Below are 16,839 nucleotides of genomic sequence, written 5' to 3' on the forward strand. Positions count from 1 at the left end.
GCCTAGCCTGAGCTAGGCTAGAAATAGTGGATGAACAGGAATTACAGAAAATAGGTCCAGGACTGATTCTTGGAAGGACCTAAAGTAAACTGCAGCCCAAGCTCAATTCTGGACAATTCTACTTGTTTTTTTAATGGAATTTGGGCAGAAAATGCAAACTCACAAAAACGCAGAGGCTGGAAGGGCATTAGAAGTATTAGTATCAGCTAAATTTCTCTGTCCTGCTCAACCAAGTGTCAGAAAACTCAAGCTTAAATTAAAGGAGCTGTTCTGCTTTTCCTGTCCCTTTATCTGATGGCTGCCTTCCATGGGAAAAGGTCTTTATCCTGCTTTCATCTGGGAAAGTCTTATGCAGCTGTTTGCACAACTGGTTAAATAATTCAGGTAATGGTCTTTTATCTCAGCAATGTGGCCAGGAGAATTTTTCAGCCCAGGTTTAATGAAGAAATTTCCTCAGCTTGAAAGTGATTGACAATTTATCTTTTCACCTTCTCCTGTGATAGCTGCAGCTTTTGAGCCTTTTTTGTGTGTAACTATTTTGTCATCACATTAGAAGTATAGTTTTCAGCCCTTTTTTGTAAACTGGCATTCAGCACACCACATGTGAACAACTCATCTAAGTAGGCCATTCTTGACAGCCATAACTCATCTGCAAAACAACAGGCACACTCTAAATGAAAATCACTGCAGAAAAGTGTCTGTTGGAAAGGGAGCTCAAAGAAATGAATCAACACCTTTCCTCCCAATAGCTCGCTCACTTCCCTAAGAAGTTTCTGATGCTCATTTTCCACTTCATTTCACAGCCAGGCAAACAAGCATGAGTTCAGTGCTTGTGCTGCAGGAAGATTGACCACCTTCACAGCCTAATCCAAAATGACTTCCAGAGACAGGTATTTGGGGGGAATGCTTTGCAGTGGAAGAAGCAATACATGAATTTATCATGCCAGGCCGCTTCTTTACTTTTTTTGCCAGAAGACTGACAAACTTTCCACTCATTGCTGTACAGTGTCACAATCCTCCCACACTGTGCTGTTTGCTGTGATAAGCACCTGCCATATACATTCTCATAAGGATTCACAAAACCAAGAATTCTTTCCTAACTTGCATTCTAACACAGACCTTACATGCACAAGGACCTGCACAAATAAATAGCATTAATGATGATGGTGCTTTCTGAAAAGCAAGAACAACTCGGGTGTATGTGCAAGAGGGAAGGGGTGCACTGAAAGCAGCGTGATGGAGGTGGCGTGGCTTAAATGAGAGGTGGTATCTGGGGATGGAGCAGCTTCCCAAGGAGGGGCGTGCTCCTCAGCAGCGTGCACCCTTTTGAACTGAGCACAGCCAATTCAAGACTGATGGAAGGAGGCTTGTCCTTACGAAAGTGAGACTAAATTACAGTAGCCAGGCTTTTATCTACAAGACCTCAACACTCATCCTCCGCTTTTCAACTTCCCTCTAATGGGAATTCATTGCCCCTGAGCCTCACAGGGTCTGCAGGGGCCAGACTCTGGTTTTTGCTGGGATGTGCAGAGCCAGATCCTGCCCCACAGCAGCTTCCTGCACAGTGTCTTTAATCTCAGGGCTCCCTGAGGCTCCTGGTTTGTTTCTGTGTCACTCTCCCACCCCGCCCCCCCCTTCTTAGCTCCTCTATTACTGTACAAATAAACTGTGTGCCTTGTCGATATAAATACCAGAGTATGGCCTTTCAAACAGAAGAAATGTTGGTGTATATATACTTTGTATGACAGATTGTCCCTTGTGCTGGAAGGTCTGCTTACAGTATCAGAGCTGAGTGCATAGGCCTTTAGTGAAAAAAAGATGCAAGGTTGGTCTCTTTCACCAGACATTTTGTTCATAGAAAAAGCTGTACTGCTGCTTCTTTCACCTTAATCCTTTTTTTCTTTTTTCTTTTTCATTTTGAAAGGTAAAAACTCTATGAGAGTGTTTTTACAGGGTCAAGATATTGGACGTAGTGAACTTATTAAATTGCATTATGTTTGACAAGAATATTTAGAAAAAGGAAAGCAAAAAGTATATGGGTGTATTTTCCTCATTCCTTCAGAGCACGAGTCTGGTACCCAGCCAATGCAGGCTTCAGAAGTGACAGACTCTCCCTCTTTGCTGGGAATTAGGTAGGACTCTCAACTGCATGGGCCTGGTAGGCTCCCTAAAGAGCTGATCATTCTGGCCCCACTGGGGACACTTTCTTCTAGCCAAATACCCCTTTTCATGAGAACTGCAGTAACCTGATTACTATAGTAAGCTGAAATTTATTCAAGTTAATAAATGGTAAATTCAGATTAATAAATTCAGAACTGTTTATGAGAGGTATAAGTCTTCTGACCGAAAATATGGCCTCCTGTGGAAAACAGGCTAACACCCCCAAACTGTTACTCCTTGTTGTAGCAGAAGTGAATATGGCTCAGAGGTGTTGTGGCAGCGGCTTCTGCAAAGGAAGGGGAGGAGGAAGGAGGACAAAACTGGAGGATCAATGCCATTCCTGTTCAGGAAAACCATGAAAAAGAAAGACAGATGGACACAAAGTGTAGGAGAATTAGAACAAATGGACAAAGACCAGAACTGTGGAGCTGAGGAGAGGATGAGGAACATAATGATTACACTAAGGAAAACCAAATCTCTTGATGAAGTTTGAAAATGAGGACTGTGTGTCTGAATACAGCATGACTGAAAAGATAGTGTCACCTTTTCAAGTGAAGTCTGGAACTGCCCTTCCACCCTCACTGCACCTGGCCCCCATATAGTGAGTGTAAAGGAAGGTGAGCTAGTTTGGCTACAGCCTCCTTGACTTCTGTTTGACGAAGAAAATTAACAAGGGACAAGAATATTAACATGTAAGTAACTGAACAATTGGTATTATTAAGTTCCTGATAAAGCCAAGTGAAACAGATACTTTCAGGAGCCTGAGCAGAGCTGACTGGATTCACAACACAGGACGTTTGTCGTTAATATGAACAATACTAGTTTTTTCCGACCTATCTTTATTTCTAAGTGCTTTCCAAAACCTCAGAGACATCACATGCTGATTTCCTTGACAGAAATCAATGCACTTCTTCCTTTCTCTTACATGTAAGATGTAATAATGTTGATATGTATCTTCAGCATTGCTATTTTGATATTATTACCTATTTAATGGTTTCTCAGTTCTACTTCTGATACTTAGCCTAGTTCTAAGAACAAGGAACAGTAAACATACAAGAATCAAGAAATGGGTAAATGTCTATCAAATGAGATATACTACAGATATCAGAGCAATCAGGGGACGCACTAAAGTTCTCAAAAAATATCACATTGTTAGCTAATGGTGCCTATTAATTAATTATTTTGAACATGTCTACTTTGTTATTAAGCAGGATGAGTCTGAAACAGCAAGTTTGTGTGCTCCACTGTCAGCACAAGTCTCACAAGACTAAAGTATGTGACAGCATATTATAATTATGAAATTTACTGTAGAGTTGAGTTATAGTTCCAGTTTAGAAAATTGTGGGAACACCACCTCTATTCTTAGTAATAGGAAGTTAAAGTTAGAAATTAAAAAAAAAATAAATTAACAGTTCATCTAAAGAAGAAACATACTAAGTACAGTCCACAAGCACAACTGTCACTAAGCTCCCCTCAGAAATTGCATGTTGCATGAAACGTGGTTACATATTCTAAGGGAAGGTTTAAAAAACACATCGTTCTTCAGCTTGTGGCCATGCACACATCAAACATGTCACCTTCATATTTTTCCTTAAAAGTTCTCTTTGGGTAGGGGAAATACTTGTTTGAATAGAGGGAAGTGTTTTAGTTGCCTTTTGGCCAGCCTTGCCTCCATGGGTGCACATGAAATGGTGAGAAAGGGTTATGCCTGCCAGAATTTCAATTTGTGCCATGTTGAGAGGAGAAGCACCAAATCTTGACTGACAGAACCAGCTAGTCCCAGAAATGCCCTTTGTGAGAGAAATGTATGTATTGTGTGCTGGATTGAGACAGGCAATGTGGATAAAGAGGCACCCATGGAAGGACCGGATATCTCAAAAATATTCCCAATAAGACAGTAGAGAGACGGCTAAAAACTAACAGAGTGTGTCTTTTGTTTCTTGAGTAAATCTAATATGGGAAGATTAAAGACATTGCACATGGAAGTTATGATTTGCAATCAAGGGCTCGTGATGCCACAAAAGTCAATGCAAGAATATGAAAATCATCTGAACAAAACTGTTTTAATGAGTATGGTTAATTACTTTATAGCCACTACATTTTAGACTGATGAAGCAAGAAGCAGCAGCATAAAAGCAGAAGGTATAGAAGGTTGTTGACAGTAAAAGGATAAAAATATACAAAAAGCACTATGATACCAAGGACATTCAGAGAACACTGTTTAGAGGTGATAAAAAAAATCCAGATTACAATTTTGTACAAAGTTCTGGTATTTGTAAGAAATCAAATTAGAATGAAAGCTTCAGAACTGCAAGGAAAAAGAAGACTAGGCATTTTTAGATATTCATATTACTGAAACGTGATAGAAAAATGAACACAAAACCAAACACAAATGTTACAGGAAAATAAAAGCCCACAAATGTTACAGGAAATAGTACAGAAATATTAATAATGGAAACTGAATTGTGAACATCCTAATATACAATAAATGTGAGTGAATTGACACTACTATTGGGGGATAATTTTTATCTGATCAAAATTAAATATTTGCTTTTATCTAAATTAAATCTTTCAGCAGAAATTCCATAGACTTTTTACAAGCCAAATCTCAGTATTTCCAAGTCAAATTCCACAAGCAATGGCATTAAGATGAAGCAAAAGGAAAACTGCAAAATATCATCCGTTCCCTATTGCCAAATGCCGACAGATACAGATGATGTGCCTGGTACATGGGGAAACTAAACAAGTCCAAGCCGGAGGCTGTATCTTACTCTGCGCATCACAGAGTTTTAAGGAAACCACAGCACTGAATGCATTGTTAGTAAAAGCCTAATGTGTAAAGGGTGATACTCTCCAGCACACAGTGAAAATAGACTGGACAGAATCACAGGTAAGAATCTATAAAATTATCATAAGGATTTCATATTCTGCACGATTTCAGCACACTTCCAGAATGTCTGGAAAGCTTGTTAATTTAACTGCGGGAGCAAAGTAAACTTGTAAGAGCTCTGCCTGCTAATGTCACTCTCTTTGATTTCTGTTGCATTCCCTTGGAGACAGGAATTGACTGGGAGAGGGAGGAGGGGAAGGAGAAGACAAATGAGCTCAGGGCAGGAAGTGCCAGGGAAACATTGGATGGACTGTCAAGAGATACAAAAGGGGATTGAGAAGAAATGCACTGCTGGGAAAGGAAAAGGCAGGGAAGCCAAAGACACCTTAGAGGAATGATGGGAGACATAGGAAGGAGCAAGATATAAGGTAAGAAAGTAAGGAAGTGTAGTAGGAGAGCAGGGTCTGGAGAGCAAAAAAAGAGACATGGAAGAAAGGCAGTGAACTTGCAGGGAGTAGGGGGAGGCATCTTAGTTCGGATTGGATCTCTGCCTACTGATATTGCTCCTAAAAGGAGAGGGAACCAAGAGCAGAGAGGGCGGGAAAGAGGTCAGAAACAGTAGCTATTGCAATTAATTCATGGCTAAGGGAGGAAACTCATCAGAATTTAACTAACAGGGTTAGAGGAGGCCAAAGGAGAGCATCTGCAGCCTACATCTTCCAGGGGAGGTGTGAGAGCCAGGAATGGTTGCCTCTTTACAGGGAAGCTTGCAGAAGCACTGGGCCGGGACTGCAGAGAGACAGATCCCCGTCACCTGATGCTGGGCTGACCCCCATTTGTCCTAAATCACTTCTAAGGACTATGTGGCTGTCAGAGATCACCTGAGTGCCAAGCACACCAGAGTGCATGGAGACTGCAAACTTCACAGCCAGCCCAACCTTGGCAGGTGCTGCCCAGACAACTATGGCTGTCTTCTTGCCCTGGAGGGATTTTCCCTCGCAGAGGAGCCTCTACCAGTTCCTCCACCAACCAGAGAGGCACAAAGCAGCCAGAGGGTACTGGGGCAGCAGGCTAAGGATTCACCGATAACGCCCCAGCTGAAGTTACACAAAGTAGCTGTGGAGCAAGCTGAACAGAGTGGCGAGACCCTTTGCACCTCTGACAACTTTCTGAGGTCCTGAGAACGCCTCAAGCATGTGCTCAGCTTCTGGCAGCTCCCAGGGAGTGATACGGAATAGTGAGATGACTCAGAAGAAGTGGGGTTGAACAAGACACTGGGGACCTTCTCCAAAGGCTGCCTTACACTTCTGGTTGCATGAAGTATCATGAGTATTTTCTCTGGAATGATGTGGCCTCGAGCACAGTCAAACATTCAATTAAGACTGAGGATTCTGCCCATTTTCATCTGAATTAAAAGCCTGGCTAGCAAGTGTTGGCATGCAAGGGCTTTGACAGAGACCTGATATTGCAGGCTGAGGACATCTGACCTCCTACGTGACTCAGCAATTGCACAGGGACACTTTAGGGCTTTTCAGGAGTTAACTTCTGATACTTCAAAAACTTAGGTCCAGAGAAAAAAATGCTCCCTCTGTGCACCTGGCTTAGCTCTCCATGTGTGAAAGCAGAATGGAAACTGCTGCACAAAATAATGTAATATAGGCTAGCTAGGAAGTGCCACTTACAAAATGCTAATATGACTATAATTAGTTCAATTTTTGAGATTTATCTATTGAAATGTTCATATTTTGCATACATAATATGCAGTTATAGTTCACAATTTCCAGCTCAGATATCTCACAATTTTGTAACAACAGAATTTGATTAGGCTGATTACTCTTATACCTTATTTAATATTATAATTTCACTATAAAACCTAATCTGGAGGTCTTTTAGCTTCATATGGCTCCATTAGTTTTTTAGTATGCATGTATTTTCAATCCTTTTTGTGAATTGTTAAATGTCTTTTTTATGCAGCAAGTTTTTAGACCTTCGATAACAACAGTTACTATGAATTTTAGTAACAGCACTTTACAAAAGTATGCATTCTTAAAACATAAAGTGTCAATTTTGATCAGCAGACTATATCCTTTAACAAAATAGGAATTTAGAAATACATTTTGCCATAAAGATACAAAAAATACTAAGTCTGAAAACAAATACAGAAAAGAGACGATAGAGCCTAAATAATCCAAGTCAGTACTTACAATTTTCACTGTTAAAACCAGAAAGAGTGGAAAAAAAAAATTCCTGTATGTCAGTCCTTCCCTTCTTCAGCCAAAGTGGAGACTAAATAAACTTGAGATTAATTAGTGTGCAGACTAAATGAAATAAAAAGTTAAACTTCTTTTGGACCTGATATTAGTGTGATTTAGTCAGTGGAAAAAAGCCATGAAAAGAAACAAGTCCAGATGCTTTAAAATGTGCCAAAGCAGTGATTGCCAATTTTTGGGATGCAATGTTGTTTCAAATATTTCCTCTGTTCACTACAAAGTTGTTCTAAAAAAAGGAAAAAAAAGATTAAATTGTTTTAATAAATCTGCTCTCAAATCACTGAGAACTCAACTGAAATGATCTAAGTTCTTTAGATCCACACTCCAGTAATACAAACAGATTTGCACAAGAGAGTAGTTACTGAAGCTGTTACTGAAATGGCTTCAAAGACTGATCTTTTTATTACTTAAAACACAGTATTTTTTTTACTCCAATGTAAATTCTGCTGTTTAAACACATGTGTGACAACCAAAGGGTGAAACAACCCAGCCATGTGCAGAGCTAGTTGAAAAATGACATTTCTAGGCCATTGGAAATTCTAATATTTGAAAAGTTTTAACTCTGTGTGGGAAGAAAGTCTAAATTCAGCACAGAATGTAGTTCTATCCCCTTCCCAAAATATTTTAAGAATCTGAATAATACAATGGAGTAAATAAAATACATAAATAAACTCCGATATTAGAAGAAAATGAATTCAGCAATGAAACGGAAATATTTTGCTATTACTAAAACAGAACAAGTAAGTCAGAATGATTTCTTCTCCTGATTTCTTATTCCTAGCCTGACGTTCCAGGGAAACCTTTCTATTTTAACAAGACTTAATTTTTTATAACAGAAAACTCTTCAACTGAAAATATTTTATCCCACACTACCTACAAATATGAATATGCAAAAGCTGGGAGATACAAACACGTATACCGTGTCAGCCCCACACAAGCCCTTACACGATACACGTGGTTTCCATCTATTTTGGCAAAAGTAGCAGGAGCCTCCAGAAGCCCAGCCTAGACAGATTTAATGTTACAAATTGTCAGCACTGAAAAGCGAAGTGACAATAATGTTTGCTGATCCCGGAGTAAAAAAATGGCAAAATAGTCATGTTTATATCTATTTTTTCTTCAAAAGGGAAATACACAGGCACAAATTTGGTGCATGGGGATTTTATGTTAGAAAGAAGTAAGCAGCTATGATGCCCCACGGATGTTTTCAAGAATGCTGTTTTGGCAAGAAAAAGCCACACGGTGCTTTTTTTCCACTTATTCCCTGTAGCTGTACATAATCAGTGCAATTTTTTTTTATTTTCCGTATTAACTTGTACAGAGTATCACAGAAAACATGACTGCAAGTGACCTTGAGAGGTCATGCGGCCCAACCCCTACCCCAAGGCAGGCTTGCTCTTCCTGTGTTAGTCCTGAAAGATGTCTGATCTGTTCTTAAAGACAGTCTGTGAAAGGCAAGGGGTCAGAATCACTGCCTGTCTGCTCCAGGGCTCCAAAATCTTGACTGTAAAGTTTTCCCAAATGTCTAATCTGAATCTTCCTTGTTGCAATTAAACAGATTACTTCTTCACCATGGCTACAGGGAGGAGATAAAGATCTTTGCTTCTGCAGAAGCCTCATACACTTGCGAATTTGGGGTGAGGGAAATAGCGTAGCTTCCTCTGTAATTATTTCAGCTTGGGAATTCTAATGAGACATTGGTCAGAGGTCATTGTTTAGGAAGTGCATGAACAGCAGCTTGGAAATAGTACTGATACTTACTGAGGGGAATACCTGCCCTTTGGGTTCCCCGTAAGCCAGCTGGACATACCTAACTCAGACCAGAAGGTCTGGGTGAAAGCAGATCAGGTGTGAAAGATGGCTACTTACAGACTCAGTAAATAACAACGTACTGCGTAACACACAGTACCCTGAATTCTCCCTATGATGAAAAATACAGACCTATCAACCACTTAATAGTGAATATCCCCTTTTTTGCAATTGTGCAGACACCATTAGGATGCATTCAGGAGCCGTCAGCTACTTCTGCAGTGCATCACAGTAGGCTACACAAAAAACTCCAGGCAACATGGTGAGAAATTACCGCCCTGATTAAAACTCTAGGTCCTCAATTAGCCAGTATGAATGCCAGCATGATTTAAAGTGCCTGTTGTACCCAGCAGATGCCTTAATTTCAGTAAGGGTCTTCACTATCCCCCAAATTGACTGCCTTGCCCAACTTGCCTGCTGGAAACAAGTGACTGTGTGTGTTAAACACTGAATTTACTCTCTGTGGAAATGGATGACTATTCCCAGCCCAGGCAAAGCTGTGCTTTGGTCTCTCAGCACACAGTACGGCTAACTCACAAGAACACACGCCCTCCCAACCAAACCGTTTCTCATTCCTCTGTGTATCTCTCGCTGTGCTTCTGTGTCCTCTTGGCAGGACCTAAAAAGAGATGCATCGGATGCACAAATGCACAATTAGATATTACAGACATGTGCTAATGCTTTGGGAATGTGCCCGCTACCAAAGCCCTGCCAATTTACAGATTATTTTAAGAATACCTTAAAACTGGCAGCAGCACCATCCCACCTGCTGTCTTTGTTAGCAATCAGCATTTCTAGCCCTGTCTCCACTTCAGGACACAATATGCAGTGAAGCAGCACCTGCTGCTCTCGTGTCTCTGATGGACTTATGTAGAGGCTGGAGAGTAGACACAGGTGCTCAGAGTCCTCCTGCACACTGCCTCAGCCAAATGTACACTGACAGAAATGTGAAGCTATCTCTGAACACAGATGTTTGGCTTTGCTGCCACTGCCTGACACCGACACTTTATTTTCTTTATCATGTGTGTTGAATTGAAAGCTTTTTTTTAGGCCTTGACCTTGGCAGCATTTGCTACTGCACTTCATCATAAAGATAGGAGAAAAGAAGAGGAGGGAAAAAAATAAAAAAGAGAAGAAGAGGGACTTACTGGATTTTCATGGTGCCCTTTGTAATCCTGAATACTTCAGCTTAGGGCCCTCTGACACTTTTACTCATTGTACTAATTCTAAGTCTTCCACTCCTTCATAGACACATTTTTACCCAACCTTAGCATGTCTTTCATGTGGTTTAAAAATAAATGTATTTTTCCAGTTGTCAGAGATGACTGGAAAAAATTCTGTTTTAATTCTACATCAACCTTGTTTGAAATAAATGCTTTGTGTTTTAAGCTGCATTTTTCTTACATTTTGTTTGGCCTATCAGTTCATCAAATGAGTTCAGCTCATTTGGGGATGAAGTTGCCTGTAAAACCCATATATCATCTCTCAGGTTCTACTACTTTACCTATAAATTATCATGACCTTCCTTAGTCAATATAATTGAGGATTCTGTACAACATTTTGCTAATCTGGCTGTTATGAACAGGCAGTGATGACTTAATGACTGTAACATAGGGTAAAGCAATTCACTGAAAAGATTTTTTCTGAGGCTGGAAAATTACAAGTCCTACTGTTCCACTAATACCTCTTGCTGTTGTGCTCGCACCTGTACACCACATGTTGCTGGTGGTCTCTGTGTTTTCAGTTTATTCCTACAGGAATGACATTTCCCCCCGCAGCCCACATTTCTTTTCTCAGCTTCTTCTGCCTGGGTTCACCTGTGTGAAAGTCTGCCATGTCATCTGGGAGATCCTTCCTGCATATTTGCCACTCAGTGAAACACAACCTTTTACAACTTCAAAAAAATACCCACCCAGACTTTTTTTTTTTTTTGCATAAAAGACCATGCAGATATGATTTTACTTAGAAAAAAAAAAAAGAAAAAAAAATATTGCGCAGTGAATACAAATGTCTTGTCAGTATTTGCTGCAGAACAATGTCAATCTAATGAGCAAATGGGATGAAAATCTAGTTTTTTGATGCAGATCTACAAAATCATGGTTGTTTGAGTCACAGTTTTCTTGACAAGACTGAGATGTTGTCTCACAATTATTTCAATATATGAAACTGAAATTCAAAATAATGAATTTAAATTATTCAGACACAGTATTTGGAAGAAATCAGACAGGAAGACGGCATGGGAAACAAAAAGTATCTTTCTGTGCTTTTTGTTATCAAAGGTCATCTTTACAGTTACTTCATTGATCTCGAGAAATATTTACAATGGTACTGTGTAACTCAATAAAATTATAAGGCATCTAATTTTAGTGTATGTACTTACTCAAAAAAAGTGGTCCATCCAGTCTCATCGCTTTTAGTTGCCAGAAGTCCACTGTTGCCATGGTAGGTAAATAAGACAAGCTCCAGCCCTTGTGCAGTCATGCTTTTCAAACATCCGTTAGTGCCTATCGTCAACCAGATGACTTGGTTATCAGGAGAGACCACTCTTACTGGCATCCGGTTGGGATCCCGTCTGATACGAAGAGTATTCCCATTGCTATCCGTTACTGCAGTAATATCATTATCATTACTGTAGCTAAAATTGTACAGATAGTCTCCGGTGACTAAACTCACAGTGTACTGGTGAGTACCATTGACATCAAAGATATAAAGCTCTTGGTCAGTTGGAGAAGCAACTTCATAGAAGTTCATTGAGTTCAGTAAGGGTTTATTCTTTGACACAGCCCGTATCCTAATATTTCCCAGATCAGCAATATACAGGGTGCCATCCGGAGACACAGCTAAGGAGGAAGGGGCATTAAGTTTGGCATCTTTAGCATAGCCATCTCCATTTTGGTAACAGTCACAGTTGACATCATTTTTGCAATCGCACTCTGAAGGTATTCCAGCAACTAATGAGATCTCTCCATCAGTTGTGACCTGTCTTATCCTATTAATCTTTTTTTCATCAGTTTCTGTAATGTAGAGTACGCCACTGTAGGACACAGCAATGGCAGTTGCTGACTCTAGCGTGGTCTGGACAGCGTGCTTTCCCACCGTGTACTCCACTCCAGGAACCTGGCAATGCATTGGCCTCCCTGCAGCAATGCGAACCTGACGGTTTTCAGTGATCTGCAAAACTACGTTGTTATCCAAAACATAAATGGAGTTATCCATTGGGTTGATAGCTAAATCTGTAGGCCATTCCAGACGAACCTTAACAAAGACAAGTGTTTTGTTAAACAGTTAACCAGTGGAGATTGAATGAATTAATTCACTTTCAGTTGTGGACACTGCTGTAAGGATATTTTTCATCTGCTGTAACAGACATGACAAAAAGACTTGTATGAAATACATGCAGCAAACCAAAGATTTTCAGGGAGGCAGTTGCACTGGAACTATAATTCAACTACAGGTTGAATTTCCCCTCCAATAAATGCTGTACTTTTATGTATCACAAATGCATAAATAAAAATAGAGACAGATGTCAAAGTCTAAATATATACTTTAAGGACAGTACTCATCTTTTATTCCTGTAATAGCAAAAATAACTTACTACCTTCGAGGTTATGAAATACTGTACTGTACTCCATTTTTAAACATGCCACCACTGATGTCTCTTCTTACCTACACAAGCTTCTTGAGAAAAACATGTTCTTTTGTATATATCCTCTCGTGCACTCTAGGTAGGCTAAGGATCTTAGTGATTCAGGAAACATCAACATGCCAATATAGTTCTAACAGATCTGCCATTTGCCTAGTATTTACTACCAGACTTAATGTTTTCTGCTGATAGCTTTGCTGTTCTAAACTGAACTTTATGGGCAGAAAAATTGAATACAGCAGCATTTATAGCTAAGAGAATGAACTGCGATTCACACCCTTGAAATAGATTTCTTTCTGCTCAGTTTCTGCTGTCAGATATCCATTACACACTCCACCCAGTTTTATTCTTAGGGCAAGAAAACTGCATTTGCATTTATAGCCCCAGCTCAGCTTTCCAAATTAGCAGCAGCCAAGAAGTACCTGGCTGATGTGCATGCTGGTATCACAGGTCAGAGGCCGTGCTGAGGTCAGGTCGTTGGAGCCCAGCAAAGTGGATATTATTCCGTTCTGATCCACTTTTCTGATCATGGTCCCATCAACAAAGTAGATTAACCCATTCTTGTCGATTGCTATTCCTGTAGTGAAGAGAACAGAAATCAGTCTCTTGTAGTAGCAGTGAATATATTATCCACAACTAAGGCTGTACATGGTATGTATCTAGTGGAAATTAAGGGCAGAATACATGGTCGTAGGTGGTAGGTAGTAAACCAGCTTGTAAACATATTTTGCATAATAAACCAGTGTTAAGTATGAAATTTACTCCTGTTGATCGCATTTGCTGTTCATTGGAGAGTATGCTGAGAGGGGTCTAGCTTTTAAGTTAACCTGAAAAATGGGATAAGCGTGACCAAAAGCAACACTGATTTTAAATCTTCACTGTTGCCTGCCAACACATAATCTAAATGAGCATTTAAAAGTGCTCAATAACCATGAAAGCCAAATATTTCGTAAAAAGCCAGCCCAGGTCTCCTGTAGCTCTCTCCCTCAATGATCTTTCCAGTTGGAAAAAATTACTCAAAACCATATTTGTGAGCCAACTACTGGGTTCAGTAATTAAACACGATCATGCCCCCAGCACTGAAATTTCATATTATATTGAAAGGAAGGATAACTCTTTTTACCTTTAGGGCTCATGAGAGTTGCCTCCACCGCCTTGCCTCCATCACCACACCTTGCTTCATCAAATGGCAGGCACTGCTCCCCTGTTCCTCCTATCACCTCAGCATTTTTGGTCAGGTCTTTTGCACCCATGAGCGACTTGGGCCGATAAATCCTGCGCGTGTTTGTGTCGGAAACATACAAATCTCCTGTCACAGGGTCAGTTGCAAGGTAGTATCTGTGAGCTGGGTTGTTGCTGTAAAATGAATTATACATTGTGTATACTGTAATCAATTGCACCTAACACTGGATCCAGAAGAAAAGGCTTCAGTTCATATGCAGTGTGTAGTAAAACATAAATAGTTAAAACCCAGGGTGATGCTCTAGGCATAGGCAGCACAGGTCATGGCCCTAAAACCTTTCTTAGTTCACATTTCTTTCCTGTGTCACAGGCAGTCCAATCTAGACTACTCAGCTTTTTGGGACAGAAGATCCTTTTTGTCCCTGATGCTCACAGGCCTGTTCCACGCGATGTAATGAGAGACAGCTTCTGTCTCTGTAATAGGCCAAATCAAAATACTGGAATCTAAAAACTCACAGGCTTTACGGGAACCTTGATCCAGTTCCAAACTTTGCAGCAGGACCTCAGCCCTTGCTTACACTGTGTTGTGGTTGTTATCATTCTATCATCTGTTTTATTTTAGTTTATATAAGGCTGCTGGAGTGCACGGTTTATATAATTCATGAACAGATAAGGCAGAGTTCGTATTATTAGTTCACAGGCAAGAGATAAGACATCCTTCATAAGTATTTGTTTAATCCACTGCTTTCAAAGACGTGTTACGCATGACTTAACGCATTAGGAAATGTCATCTTTTCCACCAGAGCACCGAGCGGAGCTTTTCTGTTAACTCAGAGTCATTTTTCAAATAACTGTATACATTGGCACAAAACTGCTACCTATGCCAACACAGTCTTTATTACAGTGAAAATATATATTGCTAACCATTTTCCCAGAAATGTACATTTTGCCTCTCCACTGGTGCCACATAATTGAGAAGTACTGTCTTTTCTCCCCTGCTGGTGAAAAAAACAGCCCTGGAGAGTACGTTTTTGGTTGATATATTATGATGTTGAAACTTAACCCACTGCAATTGGGATTCCTGACCTAATTTATGACACAAATTGCTGAAATAAGGTCATGTAAACACAGGAGGTAATTTCAGATGCTCTCCTAATGGACTGAAACAGAGTGTCAGAACAGTCAGTCCCACTTCTGATGTTTGCAAAAGTGCTGCTTAAACAGATCTACCAGTCTTGGTGATAGCCAAACATCTGTTCGCAGAATGCTATACTTCACATTTTGTAAATACATAACTGTGCTAATGTAACACATTTTTATGTACTGCCACTTGGAAAAAGCAACAAGAGACCAACAGGAACAACTTGTGAACAAATTATGTCTTTTAGCAGGGACAGATTTTTATAGCTATCCAATTACAAAAACACAGAAAAATGTGTTGCATAAATAGGGTTTTCTTTGGTTTTAAGACTTTTAACATGTTGGTTCAGAAGGAAGAAACCAAGTGAAGCAGAGTAATGACATCAAATACACAGTGATTAGCACCTCTTAAAGAGCTCTGCTACACAGCTGAGTGTTGTACAGCATGTCTGAAAACAATTAAATGTAGGCTTACTTTAAATTTCTGTCTGTTAGAAATCTATTATTGCCCATGGGCTAAATACTTGAGAGGTATTTTTGAAGCCTTAATTTACGTAGAGATCATTTAATATGATCACTATGTAGTGTACAAATAATTTATACCTCTATAGATTGAAAATTAAATTATACCCATTTACCTGATTAGTCTTTAAGAAAGTATGCAGACATTTCAAATATAAACGCATTGCAAAATGTGAAATGTGATTTAAAATAAAGTCCTTTCATATACTAGTAAAATCTAAAGTACTTCTCTTCAACTCATCTAACATTGCCTCAAACATATTTTTCAATTGTTTGAATAAAGAGTGATCAGTAACTAAATAATTTATGCCTAACACATTTATTTCTAGAAAGAATTCTTAAAGCTGTTTTCTTCATAAATATGAAAACATTTAGATATCTTAATAATACCAACAAAAACGATCTTCTTATCTGGGATGAAGTCTTATACTGAGTAGTGTATAGTTACCAAAACAAAAAAATTCAGCTGATAATTCAAGGGTTTGTTCTCATTTTATAAAAGAACGCCCAAAGTTTGGGATTGTATAGGATATTATTATTGAATCAATATAAACTCTCCAATTTGTCCTATGTAGATGTCTAGTGGCTCCTTTCTGATATAATACAACAGGCTTAACTTCAGCATTTCCTTTCAAGTGAAGGTTAAAAAGCTGAGGTAGCTTTAGCTGACAGAAATAAAACATTAATTCACAGGAGGAAGGCACAATTTGAGAACAAGAGTAACTGTCTGGTGAAAACCATGTTTGTTTTCCAGCCAGAAAACACCTATGCACACTATGCTGATCTCAAAAATAGTACAGGGATAAGCAGCTGGCAGCTGGAAAGCTGCACAGTTTGTTCTATTTCATTGTAGCCTGAAATTATATTAAGCTTCTGCCCTCTACCAATAACAACAAACGCAAAGAAATAAAATCCACAGTCAATGACTTCTTGACTTATTCAGTATTGCCTAATCACTGTCAGTAGCTCTGAAAAATATGCAGTTACATACCAACATGTGCTCCTACAAAGACAAATGACTAAAAATTAACTTGTTCTGTCTACGTCAGATAATAGTAACAGTGCTTTGAGTCTGAAGTGCACACACACGTGTGCAAATACACATGCACAGAACTGTAATGATCTGTTTCCCACTGCATCATGTCATCTTGCTGGCACCGATCTTTCAATTCTTCAACTGTCAGATCACCTGCATTACTCTTCATGCATGAATTTTAAAAAATACTCTTCCTGCTTCAGTCCCCCTCTCTCTCTCATTCACTCTGTGACTTCTAAGCCATGTA

General features: G+C 39.5%; 1 protein-coding gene across 1 annotated transcript in view; it reads right to left on the reverse strand.

Annotated features, from left to right (window-relative positions):
- Window positions 1-16,839, reverse strand: part of TENM3 (teneurin transmembrane protein 3) — a 116,803-nt gene that overhangs the window by 23,150 nt on the left and 76,814 nt on the right. Inside the window, exons 18-20 of the mRNA XM_010076639.1 lie at window positions 13,836-14,068; window positions 13,135-13,289; window positions 11,450-12,324 (exon numbers count right to left, since the gene is read on the reverse strand). Coding sequence (XP_010074941.1) covers window positions 11,450-12,324; window positions 13,135-13,289; window positions 13,836-14,068 — 1,263 coding nt within the window. The remainder of the gene's footprint in view (window positions 1-11,449; window positions 12,325-13,134; window positions 13,290-13,835; window positions 14,069-16,839) is intronic.

Source organism: Pterocles gutturalis, unplaced genomic scaffold (assembly GCF_000699245.1).
Source record: "Pterocles gutturalis isolate BGI_N339 unplaced genomic scaffold, ASM69924v1 scaffold42548, whole genome shotgun sequence".
Lineage (NCBI taxonomy): Eukaryota > Metazoa > Chordata > Aves > Pterocliformes > Pteroclidae > Pterocles > Pterocles gutturalis.